The sequence below is a fragment of the Momordica charantia genome (assembly GCF_013281855.1).
Source record: "Momordica charantia cultivar OHB3-1 chromosome 10 unlocalized genomic scaffold, Mcharantia_2.0 BLBB01000010.1, whole genome shotgun sequence".
Lineage (NCBI taxonomy): Eukaryota > Viridiplantae > Streptophyta > Magnoliopsida > Cucurbitales > Cucurbitaceae > Momordica > Momordica charantia.
Window position 1 is genome coordinate 18,888,386 of NW_028275158.1, and position 15,501 is coordinate 18,903,886.

The 15,501-nt window shown below is 38.0% G+C and overlaps 1 protein-coding gene across 3 annotated transcripts in view; it reads left to right on the top strand.

The window, feature by feature from the left end:
* Positions 1–15,501, top strand: part of NRPD1A (nuclear RNA polymerase D1A) — a 33,167-nt gene that overhangs the window by 12,913 nt on the left and 4,753 nt on the right. For 2 of the 3 annotated variants that reach the window (XM_088118676.1, XM_088118675.1), the window contains exons 5-15: positions 4,054–4,174; positions 4,269–4,393; positions 4,954–5,007; positions 5,118–5,345; positions 11,316–11,471; positions 11,588–11,683; positions 11,776–13,710; positions 14,017–14,186; positions 14,288–14,354; positions 14,454–14,572; positions 14,713–14,861. In XM_088118676.1, the coding sequence (XP_087974802.1) occupies positions 4,054–4,174; positions 4,269–4,393; positions 4,954–5,007; positions 5,118–5,345; positions 11,316–11,471; positions 11,588–11,683; positions 11,776–13,710; positions 14,017–14,186; positions 14,288–14,354; positions 14,454–14,572; positions 14,713–14,861 (3,220 nt within the window). Of the gene's footprint in view, positions 1–4,053; positions 4,175–4,268; positions 4,399–4,953; positions 5,008–5,117; positions 5,346–11,315; positions 11,472–11,587; positions 11,684–11,775; positions 13,711–14,016; positions 14,187–14,287; positions 14,355–14,453; positions 14,573–14,712; positions 14,862–15,501 lie in introns of all 3 variants that reach the window. The other variant, XM_088118677.1, reaches the window with a different exon arrangement.

A 15,501-nucleotide genomic window follows, 5' to 3' on the forward strand; every position in this document is an offset into this window, starting at 1 on the left:
GATCTAAATGAGGCATGCCCTAGTCTATAATGAGACAACCAAAGTTTATTTAAAGATGGATGAGTTTGTGAGGAAACAAAGACTTGAACATTCTTCCCAACACTATCCTTCCCAAAGTTTATTTTCCTTTTCCTTTCAAGAAAGTTCGAATAAGTTGAGACCATTTTAAATAATTTTTTCCATCCAATCTATAACTAGGATGGATGTATTGTAGGTCTCCTGTGGAAGATTTATTAGTTTCTTCCATGATAGTTTCTTTGGAAGTTTTGGTGGAATCCGTGGACTTTGATTAGAGAAAAGTTAAGCAAATAATAGGTTGTTCCGACGAGTAGATCGGGATGAAGGTAGTGGTGGACCTCGTGCCGCCAGAGCTGATGATTCCAGTGAGAGGGACAGAGGTTTTGTGTGTGTATCACCCATCATCCCACGTTTACGGCTTGACTCCCAGCGAACTTCTGCAAAGATTTCGTCAATGGCTGGTATTGGCTTTGTGGCAAGTAAGCGGCCACGTACATCATCTAATTCCGGACGAAGACCTGCAAGAAAATCATAAATTCGTTCCTTCTCGACGTGTTTGCGGAAGCGTTCAGCATCCTTTGAGTTCTCCCATTCGAGATTGAGACATAAATCAAGTTCAGCCCACAACCTACGTAATGAGCTGTAGTATTGGGTGACATCGGATTCACCTTGTCGTAAGGAACGTGCCTTATTGCGTAATTCAAACAATTGAGCCGAGTTATCAAAATCAGAAAAAGCCATAGTGAGCGCATTCCAAAGATCCTTTGCTGTTGAGTAGAAGATGAAGGATTCTTTAATGTCCTCCTCCATCGAGTTAATGAGCCATGCCATGACCATTGAGTTTTGTGCATCCCACACGGAAATAGAAGGGTAAGCTTCATCTGGTTCTGCTATCGGGCCATTGATGTACCCGAGTCGACTGCGGCCACGAATAACTAGGAGGGCCGATCGAGACCATTGCAGAAAATTTTTTCCGTTGAGTTTTGGAGAGGTAATTTGGAGCGAAGTGTTTTCAGAGATAGAGATGTGAGGTATCGTGGATGTGCTTTTAGGGAGAGAAATTGAGGTCGTATTCGATCCATCGGAACTCTCATCCTTGCGCACATCAGTCATCATGGCTGTTTTAACCATTCTGGTGTCAATCTAAATCTAGCTCTGATACCATAAAAACTAAGGATAGAGACACCAGAGAGACATACACGAGAAAAGAGAGAAGAAATAAATTCTCAAATTGATTGATCAAAGATGAGGAATAGAGGCACTATTTATGGGTTACAAGAGGAAACAAAATCTAGGAATAACCTCCTAACTTCCCTAACAAAAGAGGAGATTTATTTGCTAAATTTAAACACAAAATCTAAACAACTTTAAAACAACTTCTAACTAAGTCCACATAATCTTAACTTCTAACTAATTCAACACTAAACGGTTTGGATCTACTTGGAGAAAATGGATTCGAGGTTATATCTTCTGCAAACTTCTCCATCATAATCAACGGTCGTCCGATAGGCAAAATCATCGCTACTAGGGGCTTGCGTCAAGGTGATCCTTTATCACCCTTTCTCTTTATTTTGATAGCTGATGTGTTCAGTTGTCTTATGTCACAAGCAGCACAACACAACCTCATAAAGGGGTTTGATTTGGGCAACAACTCCTTGAACATACACCACCTACAGTTTGCGGATGACAAAATCCTTTTCTCCACTTTTGAAGACGAACCCCTCAATAACTTGTTCAACAGCAGCCGGCTTTTCGAAGAAGCATCTGGGCTCAAAATCAACCATCAGAAATCAGAAATTATGGGAATCAATTTAACTGGCAGTGAGCTGTCTGCCCTTGCTTCCAGATTCCATTGCAAAGAGGGATCATGGCCTTCTCTCTATCTTGGTCTACCCTTGCATGGTAAGCCTAAAACTCTCACTTTTTGGGATCCCTTGGTTGAAAAAGTGAAGAAAAGACGGCTCTCATGGAGAAATTCCTACATCTCCAAAGGTGGTAGACATACGCTTATACAAGCTACTTTAGCAAATCTCCCTAGCTACTATCTCTCCCTCTTTCCTTTACCATCTAAAGTCGCAAACACCTTAGAAAGTCTCTTTAAAAACTTTCTTTGGAAAGGCAACAAAGATGCTAAAGGGATTCACCTAGTTAAATGGAATATTACACAACAGCCGATTTTGGATTTTGGAAGGGGGTCTGGGAATGCCCATGCTGAAACAGAAAAACAAAGCCCTTTTGGCCAAATGGATTTGGAGATATGCTAAAGAGTCGAACGAGTTGTGGCATGATGTGATCAAAGCTAAATACGGTATCTCATCCTGGCCCTATAAACCTAACACAACCTCTCTCCCGACAGGAAAAGGGCCTTGGAAAGCGATTCGCAAGACCCACACACTGGTTTTTGATAGGTTGGCTTACAAAATTCAGAATGGTTGCTCTACCCCTTTTTGGACGGCTCCTTGGTTGGTCAATGAACTATTGGAACATCACACACCCCTTCTCTTTGCCTTATCTACGAAAAAGGATGCATCCGTTCGGGATCTTTGGTGTGTGGACAACAATTGCTGGAATTTAAGGTTGAGAAGAAACCTGAAAGAAGCTGAAATTATTGAATGGGCAGCCCTCTCACACAAGCTTTCTTCGATTCAACTATCCAATGAGGAGGACATTTTAACTTGGAAATTAGAACCAAATGGCATCTACACCACTCACTCCCTCATTAAAGATCTTACACAGCCATGCTCTCCAAAAGGTTTGTACGAAGGCATATGGAGGGACACATATCCTAAAAAGGTGAAATTCTTCCTTTGGGAACTTAGCCACCGTGCCATCAACACCGGTGATAAACTACAAAGAAGACTGCCTTATATGGCTCTCTCCCCCCATTGGTGTGTGATGTGTCATTCAAACTTTGAGACCCAACAACACCTCTTCGTCTCCCGCCGCTTTGCAACCAAATTCTGGAACCTCATCCTTAGCACTTTTGGTTGGTACACTGCTCTGCCAACGGATCCCCCTCACCTCATTGAAACTACTCTTAGCGGACATCCATTTAGAAAAGAGAAAGCTCTTCTTTGGCAGAATTTTATACGGGCTTTCCTTTGGGTCACTTGGAGAGAACGCAACCAACGCATCTTCAGCGACAAAACTCTCCCTTTCGAAAATTTTTTTGAAGCTATAGTTCTTACCGTCATTACTTGGTGTAAATCCTCCCCTATGTTTCACAATTATAGCTACACTTCCCTTTTAGCCACTTTTAGCCAATTGGAAGTGCTTCATGTAATCCTCCTTTGAGGCTTTTGTAATTTCATATATCAATGAAATTGTTTCTTTCACAAAAATAAAAGAACATGAACTACACATTAACATGACTAAATGTTCCTTTATGACACCTGAAATAGCCTTCCTTGGATTTTACATTACACAATTTGGCATATCTGTTGATCCCTGTTGATGATCCCTCTAAAGTCTCTGTTGGATCTCTAAAGTCTCTGCCATCCAACAGTGGCCTACTCCAACTTTGGTAATAGATATTCACATTAACATGACTAAAAGAACATGAACTACACATTAACATGACTAAATGTTCCTTTATGACACCTGAAATAGCCTTCCTTGGATTTTATATTACACAATTTGGCATATCTGTTGATGGGCTAAAGTCTCTGCTATCCAACAGTGGCCTACTCCAACTTCGGTAAGAGATATTCAATGTTTTTTGGGCTTAGCTTCTTTTTATAGGAAATTCATTAAACATTTTAGTTCTATAGCTGCACCGCTAACACGGCTTGAAAAAGGGATTTTTTTTTTTTTGGGATAAGGACTAGACTAATAGCTTTAACACTCTAAAGGACAGACTTAGTTCTACCCCTGTTTTAGCTCTACCAGATTTTTCTCAACCATTTGAGGTTGCTGTGGACGCCTCTGGTGTAGGAATAGGTGCCTTTAATCTTGTACGTGTTGTTTTGCTATATACACAGGATTGGATTTTGCTATTTCTTTTGTGAAAAAAAACTTTTATTGATGATGTAACAGGAGAATATATCAGTCATATCGGTTGATGCAACTGGCGAGGTATCTGATCCTAAGTTGGGACTTCCAAATCCATCTTATCAATGCTCCACATGCGGTGCTAGCGTTCTAAAATGTTGTGAAGGTAATTGACTAGTTGTGTTATAAAGATGTTGCTTGTTGGCTTACCTTTTGCTCATTGGAGTGTACTAACAATTTTACTTGAATGGTTTTGTAAGGTCATTTTGGGGCTATCCAATTTCCATTTACTATAATCCATCCCTATTTTCTCTCCGAAGTTGCACAAGTGTTGAATAAAGTCTGTCCAGGGTGTAAGACTATCAGGCAGGAACTATGGGGCAAGGTCAGGTACCTCACTTATTGTGATGAGCCTTGAATCATTTAATTAGTTAAAAAGTTACGAATCCTTCTATATAAAAATGTGGTTTCCTTGCCCATGTGAATTTGTAAATTCTTTTTGGGGATGAGAAACAGTATCACTTATGCAAAGAAGGATATGAAAGAGAGAATTAGAATGTCTTTATAAATGTTTCTGAGAGTTGAATTTTAAAATAAAACTCTTTTTCACACTTTTGAAAAAAAAAACCATTTCTTCCAAAAGAACTTCCATATGTTGCTAAACGCCATGGAAAATTAAATAACTTTTTACAATTGGTGAAAAGGAAAAAGAAGTGAGAATTTATATAGTTGTTTTATCTTGGCGTATTCTATCTACAACCTTTTATAATTTCTCCAGTTTTCCTCCTTTATTTCATTGGGCCATGGGAGCTCTTTGCTCACCATCTTCACATATAACTACTTTTTGGTGGTTGCTTCTGCCTTTTTATTTGTATTTTTTTATTTAAATCTAGATTTAGAATTTATTTTAAAAAATATATATTTTATTCTCTTTACATGTACCAGGTTGAGGATCCAACATCTAGTTACCATCGACCTAAAGGTTGCAGATACTGTTTTGTAAGTTCATTTAGCTCATTTTGTTTGACCTGTGACTAAAGTGTTTATCATTTCAGAACTGTTCTGATGATGAAAATTTATTTCTAATCCATTGTTTATGTGCACAACAGGGAAGTCTAAAAGAGTGGTATCCGCCAATGAAGTTTAAGCTTTCATCTTCTGATATGTTCAGAAAAAGTATAATTATGGTGGAAGTGAAAGAAAATATGTCGAAGAAGTATCAAAAGAGGGTGGCTAGAGGAGGATTGCCCCCTGATTACTGGAATTTTATCCCCAAAGACGAACAACAGGAAGAAAGTTATTGTAGACCAAACAGGAAAATCCTAACGCATGCTCAGGTACTGGGCCTCTTTATGAAATTGACTAGATTTAGTTCGTTCAGGTTTTTCAACTATGCACATATTCATTGTTCGCTCAAATTGTTCTTTTCTTAGAAACTTCAGACACCGTATACATATAGATTACAATGAACCCATGAAACCCTGATGTGTTGAATGATGCAATTAATATGTTCTCGTTTTCTTATCAAAGAGAATTTTGCTAGTCGGATTTTCAACTATTTATGATCATAAAAAATTTCAGAGGGAAGAAGAGTTAATTAAATATTTTATATTGAACATCTCTCTTATACTCTTCCAGACTCAGAAGGAAAAAAAATAGGAAAAAATTAAAGAATTTAGAGAATTTTTTGAGGTTTTTGTTTGCTGTTCTTTTGTTAGGTTTTGTTAAGCTGCAGTTGTATCTAGTTTTGGTTAGTTTATTGGTTTTCTGACTGGTTTTTTGGTTTTATCTTTTGAGAGCTGTTGTTTTGACCTTTATTTATTTGGATGGTAGTTGGTTTTTGTTTTTCTCCTTTTAGAGGTTGTAGATACATTTTATCTTTTCATCTATCTGTTTCTTGTTCAAAAAAAAAAAAAAAAAGAGATCCACACAAATTTAGGTGCTGGGATTCTGGAAGAAGAGAACCAAGGAGATGTGATATAAGCATGTGGCATGGCAAAGTTGATTGGAAAAGGAAGTGAAAAAAAAAGAGGAAGGAAGAAGGTGTCGTAGAGAATAGAGGAAGTCAGAGAAACCTTGAGTCTAAAAAGATTTTGTTTTAGTGGGGCGTCCGTTCCAATCTCCCAGGCTTTGCCACTCTCACTCGCCATCGCGCACTCTCGACGTCGAGCACCATCTACCATGTCAAATGGTACCTATCGTGTGTACATCATTTTGCTCAATGATCATTTCACCATATTTTTGTTGAAATCTGCTGTGGTGGCCGTCTTGCCACCTTCTTTGCTGTTTGTCATCGGCTCTTCCATCACTGACGCCATATTCGACTCATGCTCTCCCTCCCTTCTTGTGTTGGAACCACCCTAACCCTAACTACTGCCACCGCCGCCCGCCATTGCCTTCGCTGTCCGACGTAAATTTTTCTTCCAGTTTCAGCGTTTTGTTCTTTGCACCGCTGGCCCGAAATAAGATTTTTCATTCAAGTTTGGATATGGACTTGAGAAGTTGCAGCGTTGAAAACAATTAATATTAGATTTGTAGTGACAATGATTGTTTTTTCATTAAAGACTCTACGAAGAATGTTTATATTCCTCTTCAATTTCCCAGCTTCAGTGGCGTGAGAGGGCTTTGGTGGAGTTGCTACACTTCCCACTTCATTTGAGGATCCTTATGCAAGTCAGGATGGGAACGGAACTTGTCGACTCCAAAAAAAGCAATTTTTGCATAGCTGGTTTGGAATGTGTTGTTTAGCCCACATCGGGTGGTGGAAGAAAATTCTTATTTCTGCCTGCTGGGATTAAAGGCTGGGTAATTTTCTGGGACATGCTTCCTGGGACATGCTAAAAGATTCCTCGGTGAATTCCAATGGAAAGCTAGTGAAGGAGGCCTCTAATTTTTCATATGCAAAGAGGGTTAAGACCAGAGACAACTTGATGCCATCCACTACAATAGAGGATGGAAAATTTGAGGGGAATTGCTCTTTGGTCAAGCAATGATTTGGAAAAGGGAGCAACTCTAATCGAGTCAAAGGGAATCCGTGGGATAACGTCATGGTTATCTCAAGGTTTTATGCACAGGATAGTTGGAAGGCAATTGATGCTTCCATCAGAAGTGTCCTCTCGGAAAATTGTCAAGTCAACCACTTCTTGGCAGAGAAGGTTGTATTTAGATTTGAAAGTGGAAGGTCCTTGAGCTCTAATTGGCTCAATGGGAAATGTCACAAGGAAGATGGTTTCATGTGGAAATGGAAAAATGGAATCTTGAAGAACATGGTAGGAACAGAGTGACGATTTGTTTTGGAGGATGGGTGAAAATTTGTGACTTACGTTTAAAGCTATGGAATATGCAATGCTTTAAGGCCATTGGAACTCATCTTGGAGGTAGGAAGAAAGTCTCTTACGCAACAATAAATTTGTTAGATTGTTCAGTAGCTTTCATTCAGATCTAGAAGAATGTCTGTGGCTTTATTCCGACTTCTATTGAGATAACAACATGTGGAGTGTTTGAGGTACAAGTGGTTGCCATAAATGACGCCACCAAGTCATCATTTTTTGGCTTCTATTGAGATAGCAAAATGTGGAGTGTTTGTGGTACAAGTGGTTGCAGTGTTTTCGAGGTGTAAGGCGCACTTCAAGGCGACAAGCCCTTTGATTATCTTGAGGTGAGAGGCGATATAAAGGCGACGCCCGAGTGAAGCGAGGCACACCTTAATAAATAAATAAAAATGATATATATAGTGCATAAATTTATATAGTAAACATAGTTTAAAAAATAAATACCAAAATAGTGTCATAGTAAATGTCAACAAGATACATAAAACAACCAAATTCAATAAGTTTAGTCGGAGACAGGAGTGGCGACGGCGATGGTCGGAGATGGGAGTGGGTGGTGGCCGGAGATTGAGGGTGGTGAAGGTGAATGTCGAGAGGCAGAGAGAATGGTTAGGGTTTGTGAACTGGGGTATTTCGCGAGGGAGAAAGGTTCTTTTAAAAAAAATACATTAAAAATTTAAAAAAATATAAGGTAGATCGCCTTGCTTCAACGAGGCGATCGCCTGGCCTTAGGCGAGAGGCGCACTGAGGCGAGCGTCCGATTGAAGGTGCTTGCTTGGGCGCCTTGTGAGCTGCACCTGGGCGAAATCGCCTCGCCTCTTGCTTGAGGCGAGCGCCCGGATGCGCCTCAATAACACTGAGTGGTTGCCATAAATGAAGCTACCAGGTCATCATTTTCCTCTGTGCAACTCTCCAAGACTTTATCGATTGCAGATTCTCCTAACTTGTTGGACACTCAAAGATTGCAAGAAGTTTTAGCCGATGAAGAGTCTCGGTTTTGCAAAGAGTTTCTTAATAAGGATAGCCTGGCAAAGCGGCTTGCAACTGACCCTTTATATTCAAAATGCTTCAATTGCCTCAGTTTTAGAAAAAGTTCTAACAATCAGTTGAGCACTCCTTTGGCCAGAAAAGTTGTGGACATTGATAAGGATATAGACATTATTGGTCCTTTTGTTTTCCAAGAAATAAATGCAGGAGCTATTTTGAACCGATCAAAGGGTAACCATTTCCCACTTGGTATGAAGAATACCAAAAGACTTATTCAGCCCCTCTCATTTCTCTCTCGAAGGAAGCCTAATACTATTTTTGGAAAGGATCTCGCAAAGCCTTTGATAGTTGAAGGGGTACAACTTAACTTGAATAAGACTTTTAACGAGGAACGGGAAGTAGTTAGTAAAGTTAGTTCGCTCAAGCTAAATGTTCTTTCCCTTGGCTCAATCCACTCAACTAATGAGGGTGAGTCATCCTCTGTCGAATCCTCATATAATGATTTTGAAGATGATGATGAAGCAATTAGTATTAGTAGTTTGGACTCCTCCTCAAAGTCAAACACCCCTATTGAGGATATTTCTTAGCAATCCTTCAAGGAAGATTTTCATATATTATTTAATGAGCAAAACGAAGATGAGAAGTCAGATTTTGCAAAGCAAACAACCATTCCTCTCTTTTTTGAAGAAATGGGATTACTCTTGTTTCGTATGACAACATTCTCTAATTTTTAAGATATTTTGAGTAGCGTCCTTTAAATTTTAAGTTGTTCGGAAAGTTGAAAGGTTCTCTCTTACGCCTTTTGCAGTTTTTGTAGCTTTGCAGTTTTAGTTTGGTTGGCTGGTTGGTAGGTGAGGATTTATTCTTTTCAACTCGTGGGTTGGCATATGGTGGCTTATTATTGGAGGTTATTTTGAAGATAGCATTGAGGCTTTGTTTTTACTTTTTGGTGATTACTACTTAATAGAATATGTGGAAATGGCCTTTTCTCGCTCCGTTTTTAGCATTTCGGTTGGTCGTGGTTTAGCTCGTGTGTCCCTAGCTTCTACTTGGTTCTTTTTGGAGTTTGGTCTTTGCTTTTGGTTCTAAGGAAGGTTTTATCCCTTGAGTGGTGTCGTGGCTCTGAAGTTCTTCTGGTTTTCTAACCTTTGTAGCTAGCAGTTTTTTGAGTTCTGGGTTAGAATGCATTTTATCTTCTCTGAGCTTGTATTGCTCTTGTTGTGTTAATTCTTTGTTGTTTTTATTTTCTTCTCTCTTAATTTTTTTCACTGGGAGTTTGTATCTTAAACCTTTTTCCTTTTCATATATCAATTAAAAGTTGTTTCTTGTAAAAATTTTTTTTTTTTTATATGTATACTAAATAGTTGAAGATAATAGGAATTTGCAAAAGAATCAATTCCCATTATCTCTATCTGAATTATTAAATTTTGTTAAATTTTGTTTGAGGAGGAAAATGTAATCTTGCCACAGCACAATCCCACTCCCCCATCCAAGCAAACCATCCACCCACGTGTATGGTAAGACTGTAAGTCTAGATCCTTCCCTTGGCAAGATCTAATAATTTAGATAGAGATAATGGGAATTGGGAATTGGTTCTTTTCCAAATTCCTATTATCTTCAACTATTTACTATATATATATGTATATTTTTTTTTGCGACAAGAAACAACTTTTAATTGATCTATGAAAAGGAAAAAAAATTCAAGAATACAAAAAGGAGAAAAAATTCTAGGATACAAACTCCTATAGGAGTGAGAGAAAAAAGAAAAGATGAACGCAGAAAATAGGCTCAACAAAGAGCAATACAAACAAAATAAGAGTGATATCAAAAGCCAAGAATAGAATCAATCTAACTACAAACAAAAAGATCCTCCATTTGGGGTCTTCAGCTTTGGGATCGCCATCTTTGTCTTCTGGATAGAGTTCATTAATCTCTCAGGAGAATTTGGCTCGAATTTTAGCTAGCTCCCTATCCCGAGTAGCTTGAATCTCCATCCTTCTTCTAGAAAATTCTTCAAACATCAAAGCTCATTCTTCGCGGAGCCTAACGAGTTCAGATTTAAGAAAGGCTAAATACTCGTTCAACTGTGAAGGAGATATGCCAGAAATGAATTTGAGAGAAGAGACGATGAAATGTTTAGAAACATTCAAAGGAGTGTCGTCCGAATGGAGATCCATGCTATCAAGGAAAACTCTCAAGGAAAACTCTCACAGAGAAGAACTTCAAATAGATGTATACATATATAATTTATATTTAAATATTAGTTATAAAATAAAACTTACGATACTAAGGCCATTCATATCAGATACATGATATGCTACAATATGTGATACACTAAATTTTAATTTATTCGGTTCACGAGTTAACAACCTATATCGTGGATGCTCAACTCCTCTAATTGGAGTGTTTTTCACCAAATGTTTTGTAATTATTCTTCTTTCCTTATCAACCTAGATTGGAGAACTTTGATTACCGCCCCCCCTTTTTTGGAGAAGGGACCCCTTGTTCCTTTGTCCTTTATATTGTTCATTGGCTATTTGCTTTCTTGAATGAAGGTTTCTCCTTGTTTCTGTGTATATATATATATATATATATATATATCATGGGTGCTTGATAAATGTTTCAAGGAAAATATTTTCAGACTTCTTTGTAGAGTCAAGTTGAAGAACAAAGCTAAGATATTAAAGCTATTTCATGGAGTATTTGGTTTTGAAAGGAATCAAAGCATTTTTTAAGCCTTGAACAAATGGGAGGATTTAATGAAAATTAAAAATTAGCAATGTTTGTTGTCTGTAATTGTCCCACTTAGCGTTGCTCTACTGATGCATTTGGAAATTAATTTGGATTTTTTCAATTTTGGTGTTTATTTGCCATCATACCTTATGAATTTATAACTGCCAGCCTTAAAATCTTTTGCATTATTGTAGACTTGTGATATTTGCCTTTTCTCATACTTGATCTGATATTTTAGTGACACTTCATGGATTTCAGGTCCGTTATTTGTTGAAAGACATTGACCCAAAGTTTCTTAAAAAGTTTGTGCCCATGACAGATTCACTGTTTCTAAACTGTTTCCCTGTGACTCCAAACTGTCATCGTGTGTCTGAAATGGCACATTCATTTTCCAATGGGCAGCGTTTAATATTTGTAAGATTTGTCTTCTCAATTCTCAATGTTTAGGTTGGGGTTATTCAAATAGAGGATCTTTGAATGACATTGCCTCTTTCTAATGTGTTGCTTTTGAACCTGTTTAACGATTTAAGGATGAAAGGACCAGGGCTTACAAGAAGCTGGTTGATTTTAGAGGGACAGCTAACGAGTTAGGTTCTCGCGTTCTCGATTGTCTCAAAATTTCAAAGGCAATTTACAATATCTTTATCTTTTGCCTTAATCACATCAACTATTATGTGAAATTTTTGTTCTTTATTATATTGACACTTCTATTATGCAGCTTAGTCCAGAGAAGTTACAAAGTAAAGATTTGGTTTACCAGCAAAAGAAAATTAAGGACACTGCTACTAGCTCATGTGGTTTGAGATGGATCAAAGACGTTGTTCTTGGAAAGCGGAGTGACCATTGTTTCCGCATGGTTGTCGTTGGTGATCCAAACATTGAGTTAAGTGAAATTGGTATACCTTGTCATGTTGCAGAGAGGTTGCAAATATCTGAGCATCTGAGTGTGTGGAATATGAAAAAATTAAGTACTTCTTGTTACCTACATCTTGTTGAAAAGGGAGAGATCTTTGTTCGTCGTGGAGGTCGCCTCGTTCGTGTACGCAATGTTCTTGAACTTAATATGGGGGACACTATATATAGGCCTCTAGCTGACAGGGATGTTGTGTTGGTCAATCGACCACCATCCATCCACCAACACTCACTTATTGCTTTATCTGTCAAGGTTCTTCCTGTCTCCTCAGTTCTTTCCTTAAACCCACTTTGTTGTTCTCCTTTCCGTGGAGATTTTGATGGTGATTGCCTTCATGGTTATGTTCCTCAATCACTTGAAGCCCGAGTGGAGCTTAGAGAGCTGGTTTCTCTCGAGAGACAGTTGATCAATGGCCAAAGTGGTAGAAATCTGCTGTCACTTAGTCATGATAGTTTAACTGCTGCTCATTTAATAATGGAAGATGGAGTTTCTTTAAATCTTTTCCAAATGCAGCAGTTGCAAATGCTCGCTTTACATCAATTGTTTTCCCCAGCAATTGTAAAAGCTCCTTCACTTAGAAGTTGTGCTTGGACTGGAAAACAATTATTCAGCATCTTCCTGCCTCCTGATTTTGATTATTCTTCTCCTACTCACTGTGTTTATATTAGAAATGGAGAACTTATATCTTCTGAAGGATCTTATTGGCTACGCGATACTGGCAGAAACCTCTTTCAAGCTCTTATTGAACATTGTCAGGGAAAGACCCTTGACATCTTGCGTGATGCTCAAGGAGTTCTCTGTGAATGGTTATCAATGAGGGGCTTGAGTGTTTCACTTTCGGACTTGTACCTTTCTGTTGATTCATACTCACACAAAAACATGATGGATGATATCTTTTGTGGGTTACAAGAAGCAGAGGAAACATGTAATTTAAAACAGCTGATGGTGGATTCAAATAAGGATATCCTTGCTGGAGATAATGAAGGTAATCAAAATGTGTTGTCTATTGCAGTGGAGCGTTTATGTCACGAGAAGCAGAAATCTGTTGCTCTAAATCAAGCTTCTGTTGATGCTTTCAAGAAAGTTTTCCGTGATATACAAAATCTAGTTTATAAGTATTCTAGTAAAGACAATTCACTTCTAACCATGTTTAAGGCTGGAAGCAAAGGTAACTTGCTGAAATTAGTTCAGCATAGCATGTGTCTCGGCTTGCAGCACTCTTTGGTTCCTCTTTCTTTTGGGCTTCCACATAGACTCTCGTGTTCTGCATGGAATAGTCAGAAGATGCCTTGTTATATTCAGAAGGATGGTCTTTCTTACCGTACTCAGTCTTTTATTCCATATGCTGTGGTTGAGAACTCATTTCTGTCAGGGCTAAATCCTTTTGAGTGTTTTGCTCATTCAGTGACAAATCGAGATAGCTCTTTTAGTGATAATGCTGAAGTTCCTGGGACTTTAACACGACGACTTACATTTTTGATGCGGGATATATATAATGCATATGATGGAACAGTGAGGAATGCATATGGAAATCAGCTAGTTCAGTTCTCTTATGATATTGATAGAGACTCCTCCGCTAGAATCTCTAATGAATTTGATAGTGAGGATAATTATGCAAACCGTGTTACTGGTGGTCATCCTGTTGGTTCATTGGCCGCTTGTGCTATCTCTGAAGCTGCATATAGTGCTTTGGACCAACCAATTAGTCTACTCGAAGCTTCTCCATTGCTAAACCTAAAGGTACTGCAAGCTTGCCCTTCTCTATTTAACAATTTAGGTCAACGATTTTAATTTTTAATATTACATTTTTTTTATAAGAAACAATTTCATTGAGGTGTGAAATTACAAAAAAGGGGGAAGGAAAAACCCCAAAACCAATGAATTACATGGAGCCAATTGGTCAAAAGTGTATCCATGCTATATGAGTAAAAAATGAATTAAAAAAAAAACTGTTTTGAATTTAATAAATTTTCTAGCATAACTTCTAAACAAGCATTTAGTTTCTGATACCAAGGCTAATGGTTGTGATATATTCGACTTTTGCAGAGAGTGCTGGAGTGTGGTTCAAAGAGGAATTGTAACAAACAAACCTTTTCATTGTTCTTATCGGAGAAACTTGCAAAACGAAGTTATGGATTTGAGTATGGAGCTTTAGGAGTCAAGAGCCATTTAGAAAGAGTAATGCTAAAAGATATTGTGTCTAGTGTCATGATAATGTAAGTTACTAACGTCCTTTCATGTTTTCTGTACTTCTCATTAGCTGTGATTACAGTATCTTTTGATTGGCATTATTAATAACGTTTCATATGGGCATTAGCTTCGCCCCGCAGCCCTGCCGGAAAAAGCATATTAGTCCTTGGGTTTGCCACTTTCATGTATGCAAGGTAATGCAATCTGAAGCCGTCTTTCTTTATAAGTGTATGTATGTATATATTGTTATTAAGTCCTTTATATCTAGTGTCAACTATAATTTATCCATCCAGGAAAATTTGAAGAAAAGACGATTGAAAATGAGTTCTGTCATCCATTCCCTTAATGTGCGGTGTGACTCTGTGAGAAAAGAAGCAAAAACGAATTTACCCTATCTGCAGATAACAACCCAGTAAGCTCCTTCTTTCATTGACATTTGGAGCCGGTTTCCTTTCATTTGAAATGAAATCTTCTCTATTTTTGTTTTTTTACTAGAGCAAATTTAACCATTATAAACTCACTTGAGCTCTATGTCGTTTTTTGGCTGATAAGGGACTGTCCTATAGCTGATTCACAGAAAGAAGATGGTGATACAGTGTGCTTAACTACTACAATAGTGGAGCACACAAAAAATTCTTTCTTGCAATTAGATTTCATTCGAGATTTGCTGATTCATTTCCTTCTTGGTACAGTTATAAGAGGTCTGTACTGTTCGTTACCTTCTAATATTTAACATGCTTTCCTCATATACATGGCCAGTCTGAACAGCCTGATGTTTTTGACTTACTAATACTGCATTAGATTTAAAACCTACCATTGTCGTTAGTTTTTGCTTCAATTTTGAGTTGAAGTCACAATGTGTTAAATATATCTTTAGTGATACATTTTTGGCATTTTTCAGTTGAATATTGGGCATAATTGTCATGCTTGTAGTTGTGGGCACCTGAGTCATTCTGTTCGTATAATTTGTAAGTCAAAAGTGAGAAGCTGTAGGGAGGGTTCAAATCCAGTTATGGCCACCTACCTAGGATAAAAATCCTAGTGCCGTCTGAGTCACGTGGTCTATCATATGAGAATAGTCGAGGTGTTTGTAAGTTAGCTGAAATACTCACAGTATAAGAAAAATAGTGAGAAGATGTAGGGGAGTTGAATTTTTAGAAAATGGGGTATTTATCCTCAAAATAGACCTTGAAAATGGCTCAAACAAGGTCTATTGGTCATATTTGGTTTGAGCTTTAGATGGAGGATGAGGATTCAATGCTGTCTTTATTCTGCAAGTTACTCCTATCCTGTCCTTGATCATGGCCAGTTTGAAGCTGTTTTGCAATAAAGTCTGTTCTG